This window comes from Lipophrys pholis (assembly GCF_963383615.2).
Source record: "Lipophrys pholis genome assembly, chromosome: 18".
Taxonomy (NCBI): Eukaryota; Metazoa; Chordata; class Actinopteri; order Blenniiformes; family Blenniidae; genus Lipophrys; species Lipophrys pholis.
The window spans coordinates 9,169,955-9,189,829 of NC_137646.1; the positions used below are offsets into that span (position 1 = coordinate 9,169,955).

Sequence of the window (19,875 nt, forward strand, 5' to 3'; positions counted from 1 at the left end):
ATCAGAGTATGAACAGTCCTGCCGAAAAAGTATTTTTTTCGGCAGCTCGCTGATGTTACTGACGAACTTTAAACACGTTGCATATTAGTTTCAGGCTAATTGAACTACGCTGCTCAGACAAAAGCTCTTACTGTTGGTCAATGAGGTGATCAACACCGGGTGGTCAGCACCGGGTGGTCAGCACCGGGTGGTCAGCACCGGGTGGTGTGGTGTTCTTCTCGTGAGGCTGCGGTAACTTGTCCGTTACCGGGTCTGGATTCAGCGTCCCGAACTAGAACTGTGGGGCCAGCCGCAGAACAGTGGGGCGCTGTGCAGCGGTGGGGGGAGCCGCTCGATGGCGTCCCAACAGTCCGAAGAAGGAAAAGAAAGAAAAAGAAAGAAAAGTAATCCGAACTGTGTTCTGCTCGTCCGGCGGGCTGAACCTTGGTTTGGTTCTGTGGGTCCACTTTCCCTCCGATGCAGCAGAGACTGGTGTGTCTCTTGGCCGGTCGGGGGAAGAGGCAGCGAGCAATAGCTGGAAGGGGGTTTCATCCACCTTTGAGTTTCAGGCCCCCCATGGCGCTAGGCATCGTCTTAACCAATCTCCCTGCACTGGTCTCAGGTTCAGAGAGCAGCCTCCTCCTCTGGGTGTGGTGGAGTTGGTGGAGCCCCCTGGTGGTGAGGTGCAGGGGTGCAGCTTACAGGAGGGGTCACGTGACCAATGGCGATTGCAACCATGTGGTCACCACGTTTTCCTTTGTTAAAGATACGGCAGGAGAACTTCTATTTCAGCAAACTGTTGGCCTCTTGTGAAATCTGAAATAAAATGTTAAATTCTTCCCTCCAGTTACAAAGTTCTTGACAAACATTCATCATCTCCTAAAGAGATAATCGTTCCACGTTTTCTAGAATTCTCGAATTCCTGGATTCTAGAACTTCTAAAAGTGGAAAGGAAGGCAGAACTTTCTACAGTCAGGCTTCTCTCACGTAGAACCAGCTCTCATTTTAACATCAGCAGGTAGTTAAAGTGGGTTTTGCTCAGTGTGTTTCCTTACATTAGTGTGTTGGTGACAGGCATGTGGGAGGACGTTTTGTAAACAAGTCTGGTTTCATGTGAAGGGGCAGAAAGAGGACTCATACCGTGTAGTTAAATCTATGACTTTTAAAGTTTAGGCAGGTGATGGTGTGACTGCAGCACAATATGAAGTCTGTTTTACGCTGCAGTGCCCAGCCTCCGGCACAGGAAGCAGAATAAGCAGACAGGAAGTGGATTGTTTCAGAATGACTTCATGTGAATGCTGCCACCATGAAGTGACCTCTCCTCCACAGAAGCAGCTAAAAATAAAGACACATGGTCACCGATCAAATCTGCTCTGAACACAAGGCTCATGTGGACTGATTCAAGATACTTCTTGAGTCACAAAACTTTATTGAGTTGTGGAAACACAAGTATTTGTTAGAATGGAATGTAAAAAGTTGTAGTTTTGCTAATTTGTTTTTCTTTCTTTATTTGTGAGCAATAACCTTCTTAGTTTTATGCAGTTAAAGTGTCGACCTAATTTTAAATGTGTCTCATATAATATTATATTAAGTGGTGATTTGTAAGTTTCCCCTCATCATAAAACTGTAACTCTATTAAATAAGTTAACAAAAGAAAAGATTCCAAGTACAAACAATGTATGATTGAAAGTTGCAGCAACTCAAAGTAACTTGATAGAAGGAAGAAGTCTCAAGTAAATACAACATGAGATTATAAAAAGGGACACTGAAAATAAAAAAAATTAAAAAATGGTGAAAACTTTAAGTTAGTCCTACTCAAATGATTAACTTAAATATTTAAATCTCCCAACTCTCCTCTCCACACGGAGATGGAGTCAGAGTTTTTCAAAAAGCTCCATCTTGGAAGCTGGAACAGTTTTGAATGGCTCTGAGCGCCACTGTCTTGTCAACAGATCCACAAAATGCTACCAAAGTTTCCTGTTTTCATTTGAAAACAATATTGTGTCGATGCAGCCTAATTTGGCGCCATCGGGTCGTCACTTCATCAAAACAGATCCAACAGACAGCAGAACTCTGGTTCTTCCTATTCTGTTCATGAGCTGTCACTGTGTTTAGGTGTGTGTTAAAGTTTCCCCTCAGTTCTCCTTGACTTACTACAATGAATGTTTGAAGATGAATGTCCTCCTTTAACAATACGTGCTGAGTTCTTTCAGTCACTTCAACTTTCAGGAGGACCTTTGAATTATTTTAATTTCAAAACTCCTTCAAGTCAGCCTAATTTTAATAAAAGTTACTTTAAATGGCTCATTTTACAGCATCTGTGCTGGATTTTTTTTTTAAATGTAGATTTCCTCAGTTTGAAGTCATCCTGTAAACTATTTACTCACATGTTGTATCCTGTGGTGGACGGACACACTGAACTTACCCTGCAAGAAACAATTCATTTTTCCTCTGTGATGTTGAGTGAAACAGACCCTTAGGCAGCGAAGCAGCCCTGAATTATGATGCTTCCTCCACCGTACCTGTGATTGGGACGTTTTGGATTCTCAGCTTCTGTTTTACCTCATGTGTTGTACCTTTTCTGAATGGAGAGTAGCCATAGAAGTAAATAGTCTCTCCTATTGGTCTGTTAGGCTGCGGACTGCTGAATATCTAAGAAGTTTGAGATGACGTCTCCGTAGCTATCCCATCAAAAGATCCTTTTTAACTGATCAATGGTGAAAAGATGGGTACAAAACTCAAAAGTACAGTATTGATTACCCTAATATTTATTTTCAGTAGTTCACAGTAGCAATAGTTAAAGCTTAACTAGTATAAACAGAGCCTACAGGTAAATGAGCAAACTCAGAACTGAATTGAACTTGCAGCATTAACTTCTGCCATCAGAGGTTCTGGATGGCAGAATAAAGTTTCCTTTATTTACACTTTTTTCTCTCTTCTTCATTTGTTGCTATTAGCCAATGATCAAGTCATCTTAGGACCACTATAACCAGCACTAACTACACAGGATAGGGTCACAGGTCGGACTTCAGAAGTGCTACAAGCCAAAAAGAGGTAAGAATGTGAGATGTTTAATCACAGCTTTGTGGTGGACATTTTCAGGAGGAACACATAATTCTTCAAACTAAAACTGAGGGAACGTCTAGGAGTTAATACGTCATAGTTATTATGAGATCATACTTCTGGTCCAACCTGTCTGAGATCATATAACATGAGTTTGAGTCCCATCTTGTAATGTTTGTTTTGTTGTTTCTGGTGTCGCAGATCAACTTTATGACCAAACTAGAACATCTCAACCAAAGTGAATGTTATGTCTTCGTCATGATGCTCTTCTGTTTGTCCCCACACTCTGTGCTCACACGAAGAGCTGTCATTGGCCTACAGGAACCAGGAAATCCCAGAGTAGTTTACCAGATTAACATGACCTCGCAAAGTTTAAAAACCAGCTGTTTCCACATGTAGACTCTTCCCTCTGCTATCCAGAGAGAAGGAAGCTTCTCTCAAGATTTATTTCTACCCGCCCAAAAGCAGCTGTATCCCAGCAGGTCTGCTCAGCTCTCCGCTGTGAAACAAGGAGGAAACACGAGGGAGGGATTGAGAGCTGCCAGAGCTGCACTTCTGGATGCAGCTGGATCAACGACACAGTCAGTGGAGAATCGTGTTCCTTTGTCATGCATGTTATTTGGGTGTAACAGTTACAATGAACAGTCTGAACATGCTATCACAGAGCCAGATTCTGCAATCCATTCTGGAGAAGCTATCTGCAGCTTTCACCCAATAAAGTGTAACTATAGATCATTTTCTCATTTTAAATTGCCTGTACTAAATACAGTTTAACAACGAGACTCAAAGAAACTGCTTTTACACACAAATATGACAGTTAGAGGAGGTTAAAGGGCTGAAAAAACTGTGAAAGGTGGCTCAAAGCTATTCAAATCTAAAACAGCAAAAGTGATAAAAACAGTTTAAAGCAGCTAAAATAGGTGAAAAATAATTAAAACACATAAAAACAACTGAAAACTCTAAAATGGCTAAAACCACTCTAAGCACCCACCTCTCTGAGATTTCAGTCTCAAATTAACCTCAAATTGAGGTATTTGAAGAAAACATGCTCATTCTACACAATTCAATTGAATTCAACTTTATTTATATCGTACAAGAGACAACACAGTCAGCACAGAGTGCTAACCACTGCACCTTTTTCTGCAGTTATCATTTTAAATATTTGTCAGAAAGAAGGAAAGACACAGTCTTATGAAGCTGCAGTACAAACTACAGATTATAGGCATATAATTCCTTTCTTCTCCCTTGTTGTGCAACATACAACACCCTTGTTACCCTTGTTGCTACTTATATTATTTACAGATATCACACTGATCCAAATACTTTCTCACTGTTGTTAGATTAAAGGAGCCTGAGCAGCTCTATCTAGACTGTAACATGATTTTCAAGCAGGAACATAAATTATTATTTTTTTAATAACTTTTTTTATTGGAAGTAGTTTCAGAGGTTGCCAAAAACAACACAGTGTAATGCAGGAAAATCCCACCCTCGTGCACCACCCACAGGAGAGCAACTGTCAGCGCACAACGGTCAAGGACATATCAATGATACAAAGTACATTTAAGTAATACACAGGGGGGAAAAAAGAGGGGGGGGGGCATTAGCATCAGACAGAGATGTCAGAGAGTCTACATAATTTAGGAGAGGTCTCCAAGTGTTTTCAAGTGACTTTAATGATCCATTTAGGGAAAATTTTAGTTTCTCCAGTCTAATTGACAAGTAAAGCTCGTTAACCCACCACTGGTGGGAGGGGGGGCCAGGTTGTTTTCAGGTAAGTAGAATGAGTCGCCTGGCCAGCAGGGTGGAGAAGCCAAGGACAGTGTGCAGTTTTGGAGGCCCGAGGCTGTAAGGGGGTACCAAACAGAGCTAAGAGAGGATCAGGTGTAATAGTTGTGCTGTGTGCTGCACTAAGGAACTTTCAGACCAAAATGTGGCAAGCCTGGGACAGAAAAACAAACTTGTGGGAGTGGTCAGCTGGAGATTGCTTGCATCTATTACAGGAGTCGGTTCCATGGGCGTAAATCCGCCAGTGTAACGGACTCTGTGTACAACTTTACATTGCAAGAGGTCGATCCTCGTGCAGATTGAGGAGGAGTGAACCAATTTTAAGACACATTGCCAGTAATCTGTAGATAATGGGGTCCCCAGCTCCAGCTCCCAAGACTCCCTTGGGCCCAAAACTGGGCTTTCACTGATAGAATTAATAAGACTGTAGATGCTGGAGATCAGTTGTTTCTTTTCAGGGTCTAGAGTCAGTAATGAGTCTACAACTGTTTCAGGGGGGCGACTGGGGAACTTCAGGTTCTGGTTACAAACAAAATGTCTTATCTAAAAAAAACTAAATAGGTGGGATTTAGATAAATCCAATTTTTTTTGAAGCTCAGTGAAGGACATCGGAACATAAATGAACAAAGAAGCAACAACAAAAGAAGACCATGATTTTGATAGTTGAACGAACGATGGCAGAAAACAAGAAACATCAGCAACACCCGTTGGTCTACCGGGTATGCAACCTACACCCCGTTCAGCATTAATGGCGTTTCCATGTGTACAGCAACGTGACCAAGAAAACTTTCTGAACCATAAACATTGTTTTTACAATGCAGTTTCCAGTCGATTGTTCTATAACTGTTTTAGGGTTTGCAGGCTCCGGAGGAGAACGGCCATGTGGTTCAGCATTCATGTGGTGGAGTTGTACACTGACTGTGGAAACAAATGATCATTGTACAGCCTGATAATATCTGTGAGGTAGTGTGAAAAGCAGATAAATCGGCCGGCTTTCTTAGACAACCTACAAAAGAACGCTCCTATTTGTTTAAGCCTGATGTAAACATTCCTTCCTGTAATGCATTGAATCTTTGAAATCAGAAAAAGTCCCACTGAAAGGCCGAGCCACTTCTCAAGGACACTGAAAGTCAGATTGAAAAGCTCCGAACTAAAACCTGTGTTGGTTTTACTTATAATGTAACAAGGTGACTTTTCACCTTGTAATTAGCAATGACTTAATTAAAAAAAAGTCAATCTGAATATAAAAAAGATAAGAATTTCTACAATTAATAAAGGTACTGCAGAGTTTCTATCCTCATTGAATAAATGTGAAAACAATCGTATTCACAATAACTATTTCTGATAGGCAAACTGCACAAAACCTGAAAAAATTTTTTTTGCAACAAATGCAGTTTTATTAATGTTATTATCACATTACTAACTGCAGTTATTACAATTTCAAATTAGTTTTAATGCTGCTTCAACTTATTAAATTTTTTAGCAAAATATTATTTCCATAATTGATCAAATATCTCATTACACTATAGGCAAGCTTTTACATATTTGTTTTTATTTACGGTGAAAAAGGCCAAAGCCATTAAATTAATGCGATGTATTATGATATTGGCCATTATGATGTTTGGTTGTTGCACATCTTAAAAATGTGTGAAATTACCTCAATTTGTTTGAGTGATGAATTTAACATTTTTCAGAGATATCCTTCATCACACTGTGCGACATTAGAAATACCTGAAATAAGACAGATTTCAGTCTCGTCACCGTATTTTCAGAAATAAATAGAAACACAAATTTTTGCTCAAAAACAAAATGTAAATTGTGTATTTGCTGATATTTGTAGGTGTTTTATGTGATTGTTTCACGGTTCGACGTGATTGAGAACAAATAAAGCTCAATAGACAAGATATAAGTTTAACACCCCGTATTAAATCATTTTAAATCTTTGGTCTTCCACTTAAATAAGCTGCTCACAATTCGATAAATTTAAAGGTTTTATCACTTTTTGGCATAATCTGCTCAGTTTCAGTCCAGCTGAGGAGCTGAAGCCCCGTTTACATGGCAACGTTTCACGTGACATCTAATTCGTTAAAAAAAAGGATTGTGTTTATGCTGCAGCAGCGGACACACTGAACAATGTAGTTAGTCTGCCGGGCCACAGGAGGGCGCTGTTGCTTGATTTTGTGATGGAACTACACAAACGTGTGCAGAGAACAATACGCTATAAACGTGAAGAAAATGAAGAGAACCCGAAATCCGTATGGACTGATGAGGAATCGGATGATATCAGCAGAAGGAACTATTTTCAGCGGGAAGGGAGGGGGAGATATGCGCATGCGCAGTATCTCTGCAGGGAGGAATCACAGCCGTGAAAGAATATTTCCACTTTGGGAGCTGAGATAAAAACTTCATGGATACAGTAGAGCCGCACATCGGTGTCGTGTAAACAAACCCTTTAAAGTGAAGAAAGTTTTGTGGATACACTCGTATTCGTTGTTGTGTAAACAAGGCCTGAGTCACCTTTAGTTATTCGTCAACTACCTCAAAGACATTTTAAACATGAAAACATATAATATGCTCAGTATTAGTAGTACTATTTGAGTGACATTAGATGTTGCTTGTGAATTAGACGTAGATCAGATCAAAGTATATGTCCATTTAACACAGAAAACTAAGAAATCTTAAAGGATTCACATCCATTGTTGTGTGTGAAATGTAAACATATTGCTCAATATGAACTCTTCAGATGAACCTTTATAATGCCGAGTGTGAATAAGGTGTTTATGTGTGTGTTCTCCGTGGATTCCCAGCTGTTCCACATGTCACTGACAGAGTATTAATAGACTCGGGGGCTAAGCTGGAAAAGTCCCTCCAGCTGAGCGGATTCATGACGGGGGAAATGTTCTCTGACAGGCTCCCAGGTAATTTCTGTTTTCACATGCAGGCTCTGGTAATATGTCTCCACAATAATCACTGTTTGCCTCACCGCAGGAGTGTTTCTGTGTCATTGTGTTGGAGGATTGTGAATCAGATCCACCAACATTACAAAGCTCATCAAGTGTGTGTTTAGTCACAGTCATCATTTTCATTTACAGACACACAGTCCAGTCACCTGCTCCGCTTCTGCTTCTTTAAACCTTTTAGAAAGATGGATGAATGGATGGATGGATAATAAAAATGGCTTGGATTTATATAGTGCTTTTTTCGCACCATTATTCATTCACACCAGTCCCACCAGTGGTGGTAAGCTACGTTGTAGCCACAGCTGCCCTGGGGCTGCTGACAGAGGCCTGGCTGCCATTTTGCGCAAACGGCCCATCTGACCACCACCAACATGCATGCACTATTCATACGAGGCAATGTGGGTCAAGTGCCTTGCCCAAGGACACAACGACAATGACTTTTTGATAGAGTGGGATTCGAACCGCCAACCCTCCATGATGGATGAATAGACAGATGCTTTATAATGTTATTTTTTGACAGAGATAGCAGTTTTCTCCACTCTTTTATTCCGAAATAGCATTATATTGTTAGTTATATTCACACACCAACAGTATTCTAGATGCTTGACCTCTGTTTGGAGCAGTTAGGGTTCAATGTCTTCACTAACCTGCATCAACTGAGCCACAGCTGCTCTCCTCCGATGTGTTAATGGTCACATGTCTGCATTCTTGGAGCCGAGCCATCAGCACTGTGTGGGTCTGTCATTAAGTTCAGCTAAAGTTTCAAAACACAATTATTTTAGTTTGTTTGAGTTATCAAATTATTTTGTATACAATTTGTAGTTATGCGATTATTAAGTGGGATACAATTCTGTGAAGTCATGCGCAAATCTGCTTAACATCTGTTCTTGAAAGAAAGAGATAAACTAGCAACGGGCGGACAGCGCTATGAAAGAGAAGCTAATTTAGTGGTTCGATACAGAATAATGCTAACATTACCTCCAGCTTCACATTTTCCATGCTGCTTATGTCTTTACTGAGTTTGTTCCTGATCACTGACATCTTGAGCAGGAACCAGGAGTTCACTGAAATAGTAACAGAGCTTTGGTTCATGCTAATGCTAATTACCTTTGCCAACGAAAGTTGGGCGCCAAACAAAGTTGGCTGAGAAAGATATGTTTCGTCTGTGTGTATTTATTTATTTATTGGTTTGTATGGATGTATGTATGTACTTCACCAACGTTTTGCAAAAACTACTCACCCGAATGCAATTGGGGTGTTTTCAGGGATGATTTGGATGATGATCCAAAGACCAATCGATTGAGTTTTGGGACGTTAATGGCTGTTTCCTCATTTCCTCTCATCTCATCACACTGAATTTCCTTTGAAATGTTCTAGTAATAATAGCACTAATAGCAGACTCTCCGTAACCTGGTAGCTTAGCCGTTTCCAAAGGGACAATTCACGCACATCAAACACACAAACATTATTGTCTCAGCAGGGTTCAGATACTACAAGGATTTTATCTGAAGCTATCTTCAATCCCAGATCGAATAAATCCCAAAAAACTGCTCAATATTTCCCATACGAAGCAGATGAGAGAGGCATATCATGGAGGAGATCAAAGGAGTTTAGGTAGCTTCATCACTAGTTAGCAGTGATACGAGCTAAAGGCTATCATGCTCACGATGCTATCTCGGTTCTGTAAACAAATGTGGTGTGGGCGAAGGTCTGCGGTCTACCAAGTGCCGTTCTACTTTATTTATATATTTGGTTTACATGTATGTGTTCCACCAACTTTTTGCAAAAACTATTGAGCCTAATTGTATGAAATTTTCCAGGATGATTTGTCATCATCCAAGGACCAATCAATTGGATTTTCCGACACAGCAGCTCCTGGAGAGGCAAGGTATTTTCTCCGTTGTGGACACACTGGAGGACCGCAGGGAGCTGCCATTAGCCTCCGTTAGACGGAACTCACAGATAATATCTCGGTTTGGCAAATATCCAGAAACAAATATCCAGAAACAAATATCTAGAAACACTGGAGTGAGCGCACTGACTGTGGTAATGGTTTGTCTGTGTGCTCTCACTCAGTGTTTCACACAGTGATGTTGCTATCTGACAGGCTAGTTAGCATCTATATGAGTAAACGGCTGACATGCTAGTGATGCTAACTTAGTTCCGCAAAGAAATGTGGTGTTGGCGAAAGTAGGAGCTCTACCGAGTGTCGCTCTTTTTCAAGCCTGTTTTCAGTGGATGCGAACCTTTGCCAAGACAAGAAAAGGCTAGAAATGATTTTATTGTCATCTAGTAACGTTTCTGACCTGTAGATGGTGATAAAGTCCTGAGATGGAGGTTAACAACCACAACTTTACATTGTAGAAGAAGACAAGTAGAATGTCTTCACAGATGCTAACCAAAGTTAGTTAGTTAGTTAGTTAGTCACCTGCAGTATGAATATCAGAGGACATGCTAACGTAGCATTCATTCAAAGTTATCGCTGCTGTTTACAAATGTTTCTGCATATTGATCATTTTTCTTCCCTGATGAAATATTTGCTTTGCAAGTTTTCAACCTTCCTCCTGAAACATAACTGAACCTTTGAGCAGTTGTGCCTCTTGTGTAGGATTTACTAATAGTAAGAGCTGTTCCCTTGATACCAACTGCAATCTACAGAGGCTTTTATTTTGACACCCCAAATTGGAATGGCAGGAAGACATGAAACACAAAACCCTCTCACTCCTGGTTGCCAACTTCCAAATATTAAACTAAACTAGATGCACTAACTAACTACACTAACTAAGCAACAAAGGCCCAACCCATCACAATCATTAGCAACACTAACAAGCCTAATAAAAACCCCCAATAAAGACATTTGAAACATCGTCAACCCAACTCCCATAATGCATTGCAGCTACATGATGCCAAAATATGTTTGGGCTGGCGAGTGTTTCTCCCGCTTATCCGTTCCCGGGTGGTGGGGGTGACAGTCTGAGCACCGTCACCCAGATCACATCGCACCCATTAAGAACCTTTCCTGCAGGTGGTGAGCCCACGGGAAGGTGGCGCCCTGCATGGGACATGAACCCTCTACCTTGAGGTTGTGAGTCTCATGCTCTACCAACTGAGCTCGCCAGGGGGCTCTGGTGGTAAAACAGCATTAAAGAAACTTAAACAATGATTCAATATCAGTCTCCAGACTCTCCCAACAAGATCAATCTCATGACCTAGCAGAGCATCGTTGTTCATGTTGGAAACACAGAAACAGAGAAAATGAAAACAACTCTGATGGCAGAGCGTCTGTAGTGATGAAATCACTCCTGCAGAGCGTCTGTGGTGATGAAACCACTCCTGCAGAGCGTCTGTAGTGATGAAATCACTCCTGCAGAGCGTCTATGGCGATTAAACCCTTCCTGCAGAGCGTCTGTAGTGATGAAATCACTCCTGCAAAGCGTCTGTAGCTCAGGTGTTGGTCTCCTATATTTTACAAGCTGCTGTTTGTCCTCAAAAGGAAGTAGTGAAAATGTCTTTATCGTCTCTAGCGTTGCCATCCTGCCTGTTAACCCGCCAACTAGCTAGAGAGCGTAGCAGCGCTGTATCAATTCACAATTCACTGTGAACGTACCTTTAGCATTTAGCATAGCACGGTTAGTAGTGATCTGCCTTTTCATGTAAATGATTTTCATATTGGGGAACTGAAAGATCCAGACACTGGATATGACCAGCAAAGGTGGAGCAGCAGTGTGACTTCAGGAGAGGGTGTGGCCTTCGGGAGGGGGTGTGGCCTTCAGGAGAAGGTGTGGTCTTCAGGAGAAGGTGTGATCTTCAGAAGAGGGTGTGGTCTTCAGGAGAGGGTGTGGCCTTCGGGAGGGGGTGTGGTCTTCAGGAGAGGGTGTGGCCTTCAGGAGGGGGTGTGGCCTTCAGGAGAGGGTGTGGTCTTCACAGTAAGACACTGCAGCCTCTCGGCCATACCAGGAGATGGCGGTGTTGAGTCATTTAGGCCATGAAAAGCACAAAATGCTCACACTTTAGCTCCGTTTCCACAGTGCCCCTTGGTGCCGGTACGGGTCAGGTCGGAACCGGTTGTTGTGCGTTTCCACTGACTCAGAACTGTTACCAACTGGTAGCATTGGTAACCATTTCTCGCTACCCCTCCACTTGGGGTACCAGGCACAATGTGCCGGATATGAGGGGGAGGAGCTTCAACACTGCCGTCTGCTCATTGGTCCGTGACAACCGCTGTTCTCCCAGCAAGCAGTCATTTCCAATCAGTTCTTCTGCAGCAATCAGGAAACTTTTTTGAAAATGTCCCGTTATGGCGTCACATCCTGCATGATTACGCAACCGTTCATAACCCTGCCTACATTTCAAACCGTTCCCCGTGTAATGGAAACGCGGCACTGATACGGGCCTGGTTACGGATAGTCAACCCCCACCTGACCGGCACCGGTACCAAGGGGCACTGTGGAAATGGGGCTTTTCAAACCTATTGGTACTGTAAGCTACCGGAAATTGAAAAATAAATTATAATTATATAATAGTTAAAACAAATAATCAAAATGAATATTTCATTCATTTCAATTCAGCCTTGGGTAGGCATTGCCTGCCCTGACTACACGTCACTGCCTGGTAGACGCCATTCACAAAATTGGCAAATGATTCCAAGGAATTGAAAAACCAGGAACCAATCCTCAAAAAGAACTGGTTTTCGATTCCGATCTCTACACATCAGCGTGTTTTCTGCTGCAAGGTGTCGCCACTTGGAAGAAACCATCCAAACAGAAGTGGAAATGCACTTTGAAACTCAGCAGTGTTCAATTTTATATTTGTAATGTTTAAAACAAACTGCAGTTCTTAAAAAGGGATATTTCCTTCTCTAAATCCGAATTCGCTGATCACGTTGCCATTCATCATTAAACTCCTTATTTTGAGTGTATTTGAGCATCTCAGGTTTAATCTTCTGCAGCTGTAACTGTTTCATTAGTTTTGTAATAGTACTCACTTCTGCTGTAATAACATTAGTAACACAGTCACAAATAGTAAAGTTAATTTCAAGGTGAAGATAGTTGAAGAGCTGCTGGATGAACTCTTACTGTTCCACTAAACTCCTGTTTACTGAAGGCGGACTATAGAGCATCAGCTCATCCTGTTCCAGCTTTATCATGAGCTTTCCTTTAGAGCAGGGGTTCCTGTGAGGGCCACATAACTTTTCCCTTCTCTGACGGGGGCCTGGATCAGTTTGCAACAGAAAAAGTGTGATGATCGCAGGGGTGCCTCAACGTAAACATTTATTGTTTTCCAGAAAGTCATACATAACCAAATAACCCTCTCTGGGTTCTTCACAGAAAAAAGTCCATGGAACATTAACTTTCTGTTGTGCCGTGCACAATCTTACCAGGTAAAAGTTCAGCTTAGTTGTCAGAGCAGAATCTCTTACTCCAATGACTCATGACATTTTTTTGCTCTCTAAGAAGGTCTGGTTTGAAAGATATCTAAATTTTTGGGCCTAAAATCTTTCAAACCAGACCTTCTTAGAAAGCAAAAAAATTTAGGTAGGTGTAGAATATAACAACAGAAAACTTACAGTCTTGATTTTTATTTAGCTACTCTAATAAATAATTTACCCCCTAAAAATGGGTGGGCCTATATTTTTGTCACTCACTGTATATGAAAAAAAGAAAAGAAAATGCATCACTGGTATTGTTCAGGGGGCCGGGCCAAATGTGGAGGCGGGCCGTATTCGGCGTGCGGGCCGTAGTTTGGGGACCACTGTTTTAGAGGTATGCTCAGAAGAAAAAAAACTACCATATGTACAATGTACTGTATGTACCCGAAAGAAGCAGAAGAACAGAACATGAGTACTTTATTAAACCCGGCTGGGGAGGGTCAGGGTAAGCTTTGCTCCAGAGAGAGTACCAGGCCACAAGGACCCCAGTACCTCGGGGTTGGACCCGGCCCCTTTTCCCTTTATTTCCGCCCCTGCTGAGCAGGACCGGGCGGTTCCTCGCGACTGTGTGTGTGTGTGTGTGTGTGTGTGTGTGTGTGTGTGTGTGTGTGTGTGTGTGTGTGTGTTGTTTTGGGAGGCTGTCCGCAAACTACTAGGAGCTGTCACAGGAAAGCAGGTGGAGCTCCTCTTCCTCTCATCCACCCCCACCCCACCCCGCCACGCTCTCCGCCCGGTGCGCTCCCGGCTAGAGGCGCACGAGCGCAGACGCAGTGTCGCTTCTCCTCCGGGCGCGTCGCTCCTCCGCCGGCTCTCGGCTCCAGCATGACCTCGGTGTGGAAGCGGCTCCAGCGGGTCGGAAAGAAAGCGGCTAAGTTCCAGTTCGCGGCCTCGTTTCAGGAGCTGATTGTAGAGTGCACCAAGAAATGGTGAGTTATTGCGCACGCAGACACGGCGGCTCCACCGGAATTAGCCAAATGAATATAAAGCGCACATACAAGTAGGATCGCTGGGAACACCTCACCAGTGATCTCCTGCCCTTCTGGTAGCCCCGGTAGACCCGGTAACCCTGTAGACCCGGTAGACCCGGTAGACCCGGTAGACCCGTTTTCCCCGGTAGACCCGGGCCGTGCCGGGATGGGACGCGCAGTGCGCGGCGTCTCACTCCGTCTGTCAGGCTGAACTGGATCTGCGTGGAGCTCCGCACTTCCGCGTCTATTTATGAATGTAGTCCGTGAGATGGGGCTGTTACTGTGCGTCCTGGCTGCTGGTTAACCGGGCACAATGTCACGGTGTCCGGGCTCGAACCAGGATTCCCGCGGAGGGTTCTGCCGGTGTTATGGGGAGTTCTGCATCAGGGCTGGTCAGTCCCGCATAGCTCCAATGGCTCCTCACATACTTGCTGCTTGAGCCGATTAAACTTTGAAAAGTGAACGTTTGAAACATTCGAGACTCCGTTCACGGTTATTTTTCTACTGGAAGGTTGTGGGTTAAGTCCCTGTCAACCCCGTCGGAGTGCCGCTGAGCAATACACCGAACCTCGGGTTCCCAGTGAAGATAGAGCAGTTCTTCTCATCATGTGTGACTGTGATCTTACTCTCTTTTCAACTGCTGAAGGAGTGTTTTTAATGTTTATTTGTTTTAATAAAGTCCCAATAGAACCGACAACTCCCCAAAAATGTATTAAAGTAATACAAATTTACAAAAAGATCCCATTGAGTCAATAATAAAAATAAAAATAAGATCTAATAATATACGATATTCCTTTATCTGTCCCGCAATGAAGGGAAATTGTCACTGGTGCAGCAGTAAATAAAACCCCCCGAACATGAACAATAAATAATAACATGAAAAAACCATAATTGTAAAAATATCTATCCAAGATAATAACCATGGATTATTTACATTTTCACAGGAGCAATGTTGGTATTGATTGATAATCTTCCTGACATTATATTCTCATTGCACAGAATAAATGAATAATATATGTATATTACATACTAAAGAATTGTCAATTCCAGTAATCTGATCATATCTGTTTGTCTATGAATTTGAAAACATTAACAAAGTTTGTTTGACATGATCAGTCCTTATTAAAGTCCTCAATGCTCCACTGAGGAAATGAGTCTCAAACCATCGCTCTCATAACATAAACCTCTGTTGTCTGAACTACAGGTGCCCAATTATGTGTTTTTAGGGTTTTTAAAGAATAGAAATTGTAATGATGTGAATGAATTTTACATGACTGTTGGTTCTCATCTAAGGTCCATTACAGTCTTGTTTATGTAAAAGAAAAGTTATATGCATGAATCTTAACTAAACATAACTGTACGATTGGATTACTGTACATTGATGAGGCTCAGAAAGAAAGAAGTAAAAACAGGGTGAACACAAACTAGTTACCATAACCACATTATTTGTGAGTGCTCACTGGACCAGGCGAGTTGGGTCCTCTGTGCTGCAGCCCTCTACTGCTCCACTGAGCTCTACCAGATGTTCTTTTACTTGGCAGCACAGATTAAAAACAAAACAAACAAACAGTACTTTGTTGTGGAGACACTGACATTTCCTGCCTGATTCAGGCCTGAGAAGGCATGAATGAATTGCTGTAGTATTTCTTTTGGGGGGGGGGTACTGCAGAAATGCAGTTACTCCAACATTTCACTGGAACACATCGGCAGGCTTTAAGCTCGACATCCATCATATTAATTCAGAGTGTGAAGAAAACGGTTTTTATCTGCTTTGGACTGTCAACTTGGAACTCTGGACACATTAATGTTCTCTGCCATATTAAAAATACACTACAATACTTTACCCTCTAGTTCCATTCAGTTCATTTTGCCTTTAGTCGGTTCTTTATATTTAGCGCTTGTCTTTTTCAAGCAAGTAGGTTTTTACAACATACATTTGACGTGTTTCATTGTTGTTCTTCTTCCTTCATCACAAATGTCGTCTTGTCACCCGGACAAGATCTTTGAAACATGACAAAAGTATTTCTTAAAAACCTATTTTACAGAAAAGACACAAACAAAATACACCATTTTAACTTATGTTAATGTTCATTCTGTTTTGATCAATTTGACCAGCTTTACCTTCAAATTCGTTTCAGTTTGAATAAAGACAGATCAAAAACGAGCCTGACCGAGTTGGGACAGGTTGGCTGTCTGAAGGACGGCTCAGTCAAGATTCAAAGTCTTTTGGACACATGATACCTTCTTCTGGTAGGAATAAGAGACAGTTCGTTCAGTTTCATTTATTAAAATACCCGGTCATCCATCGTTAGTATTGCAGGACCCGGGAGCCGGTCCCAGCTGATTCTTGGTGAGGTCAGGTGACACTGTGGACAAACAGTGACCTGTCGAGGTATACGGCCAATCGTAGGCGATGAAACTCAGGTATGTGTTTTAGGAAGGAGTCCTCATAGTCCCTTTGAATCAGCTAGGTCAACCTGTGAACCACAGAAACAAATGGATGCAGGCCACACCAGTTTATGATTGAATTCAGATGTTAGAGTCGTCCCTTTGTCTCGAGTGTACAAGTCCGACAGCTAGTCAAGTGCAAAATGATTATTTGTCCACTAAATTCCAGTGTGGTTCTATAAAGGATGCGACTGTTTCAACAAGTCTTCGGACAAATATTTGTCCTCTAATGTGTTTATCCATTAGCTGTAACAATGCAATTCTCAGGGGTTTCAGCAAGTAAATTTGACGAAAGTTACAGAGCGAGCTCAAAAAGTACTGAGTGTCAAAACATCCAACAACGCTGCTGAATGCAATAGAATCACCAAAAGTACAATCCCATGATTTCCGTGTTGTGTGAGATTGTTTGACAGTGTTGTGTTTAGTTTGGGATATTACCAGGTCGAACTGCAGCCTGGAGAGATTACACAATCTGGACGACTCTCTGCTCCTACACGTATCAAATATGAAATATTCTTTGATTTTTTTTTGTCACTCAGCTCCAATAAAGTCAAATTTGGATGAGTTGTTGTTGGAGTGTTTGAGCTCTGACATCAATCCTGTCTGACACCTTTGGGACGATCTCAAACAGCGATTGGTGGCCTGTGTGTGTGTGTGTGTGTGTGTGTGTATGTGTGTGTGTGTGTGTGTGTGTGTGTGTGTGTGTGTGTGTGTGTGTGTGTGTGTGTGTGTGTGTGTGTGTGTGTGTGTGTGTGTGTGTGTGTGTGTGTGTGTGTGTGTGTGTGTTGTGTTGGTCTCAGCCCTGTCCAGGGTGTAACCTGTTGTTCCTCTAACATCCACTGAGTCTGCTCCCTGTGGTCCATCCATCCATCTTCTATCTGCTTATCCACTGCAGGGTTGCAGGACTGTCCGTGGTCTTAAGTGGTAAAATGATGATAGTGATAGAATGGTGGTTCAGAGTGAGATCTTCTGGGCAGACAGTGACGGTGGGGCGACCTGCTGTGGGTGGTGTGAAGTGACTGCTTATGTAGCAGAGTTCTGGTTGGAGTACATGAGGCGTTCGAGCTCTTGCTTCATTCTTGGCGCTGTAAGAGTTCCTTCAATTCCACGATGATGACTCATGGTGCCGTCAGCATGTGTTTCCAATCCTCCAGCCCTGGCTTGCATTGCAGCTTTCTTCCTGTCACACTGTTTATACACTCCGTACAATCACACATGCCGACCAGTATCGACACGTTTCTGTTCCTCCCCCTGAGATGTTGTTCTGTTCTGGAGTGAGTGGTCTCCCCTCGGGGACACACTGCTCTCTCTGTGGAAAACTGGGAAACCACACTTGTGTGCATTTAACGAGATCTGAAAGCATCTCAAAGCTGTTTTCCTGAGAATGCTTTCAGTATCTCTCGGGGTCTCAGAGATGTTTCTTCGCTCAACAAGTTAAATTGGGAACTTTTAATAACTTTGGAAATTGGGATTAAACCAATTACTTTCTAAGTGTTTTTGGCTTTTTTTAAAGACTTTCTTTTAAGTCCTGCTTCATTTTGGAATGATTTCAAAGGCAATAAAACCTATTGCTTAACTTGACCGGTGTTTCACTGGTTCCTTGTGGGATGGTTTTGGACAGATTTTTGATAAATGACTGACTGGGACGTGATGTGTTTCTGACTGACTTTAGACGGGTGTCAAGAAGTATCACACTATAGTTTCAGGACCAGTTTACACTTTGCAAAAATGGTGATATTTCAATGCAAGTACTTTATTAATCCCTGGGGGAAATTATTATTATTATGATTTTTTATTTTTTTTAGCTTTTCCTTCTTTAGCTTGGATTACATGTAAACAAAGCTACAAGTTACAAAAAAACTATCATATCTGAAAACTTCAGCCAGAGCACAGATTCAGAAAAACTCTGTCTTTCCGTTTGCGTGTGGACGGGGAGACCTGGATTAATGTGACCGTATGCGGCAGAAGCGTCATCATATATGTGTGACTGGCCTAACTTACGGCCTAGCTTTTTGAACGGAAAACAATCATGAGGTCTTTTACTTTGTTAGAATAACATTAAGTCACCAAACCCATTAGAGGCTACATTCATACTGACTTTTCAGGAAAACTTCAAAATATTTCACGTTAGTCTGAGAATCAGGCATTGTTATCAGTCAGAGGGACACAAGGAGGAATGAGTAGAGCACAGAAAACACACACTCTGTTTTTAGGTCTGTAGTTCAAATCCAACATGTGGACGACTCCCACCATCTCAACTCTGCAATCTCTCTCGTCAGACAGGGTTTCTCCCACCACCCCATGTGACCAAATAAATGTTTCTCATTTCTTTATTTAGTGTACTGAATCAGTACTAGTTCTTTAATAGACAAGTTGACCACACTGCTCATGAAAATACTCCAATTAGCTGTAGTTTCTCTCTATAAATACCTGAGTGCTTCAGTGTAATTGATGTCTCAGAGTATGATATTGACATAGTTGTGTAGAGAAGTGATCCCGAGCCGTTTTTATCGCTGGAATCTGGTGAGTGTGTGTGTCACAGTCTTTCTTAGGCCTCATTCACACTGCAGGGTAATGCGACCCAATTGATTTGTTGCTCACAAGTGACTCATATCTGACCTGTTTATTTGCTATGTGAAACCTCCCATCACAGCAGACCTAGGCCTCGTTCCGATGTGGTACCAATTAGGATACTTTTCTACATGTGACTGCCTCGTCGTTGACATGTGACTGACGCTGGAGGAAGCAGCTCCACCAAAATGTTAAAAGCTGTGCTCTCTTTTTACCTCATTCTCCTTCTTCTTTCCTCCTCATGTTGTCTGACCTGTGTTGCCAGATAAGGCATTGGGGAGGCAAACTGTCTTTCCTTTTACCTTTGTTTATATCATGCATTTCAGTGTTTATGGTGTGTTCTTTATTACATATGTAATAGTTTCATGTGTCGAACATGATTCCTACACAGGCAGAGATTTGGGCTGGTTTTTATTGAGGTGTGTGGGTTTTATGTTGTTTAGGCTGAAAACAGTGAGTCAGATCTGGCAACCCTGGTACTAACCGGCGTGGCGTCTATATTTACGTGTGTCAACAGGGTCTTCTGCGCTCTGGAGCCTGAACCAATTGGGTTCTATCGTGTTCACACGGCAGTCTGATAGAGGTCGTGTTTGAAATGTATAGAGAAAATGTCAGAATGATCTAAAAACTGCTGAAATCAGGTAGAAAAACACTGAAAATGTAATGAAATGTT

The 19,875-nt window shown here is 42.1% G+C and overlaps 1 protein-coding gene across 1 annotated transcript in view; it reads left to right on the forward strand.

Annotated features, from left to right (window-relative positions):
• Window positions 1–13,799: 13,799 nt before the first annotated feature.
• ehbp1l1a (EH domain binding protein 1-like 1a) overlaps window positions 13,800–19,875 on the forward strand; it is a 58,801-nt gene continuing 52,725 nt past the window's right edge. The window contains exon 1 of the mRNA XM_080486502.1: window positions 13,800–14,141. Coding sequence (XP_080342628.1) covers window positions 14,038–14,141 — 104 coding nt within the window. The 5' untranslated portion in view covers window positions 13,800–14,037. The remainder of the gene's footprint in view (window positions 14,142–19,875) is intronic.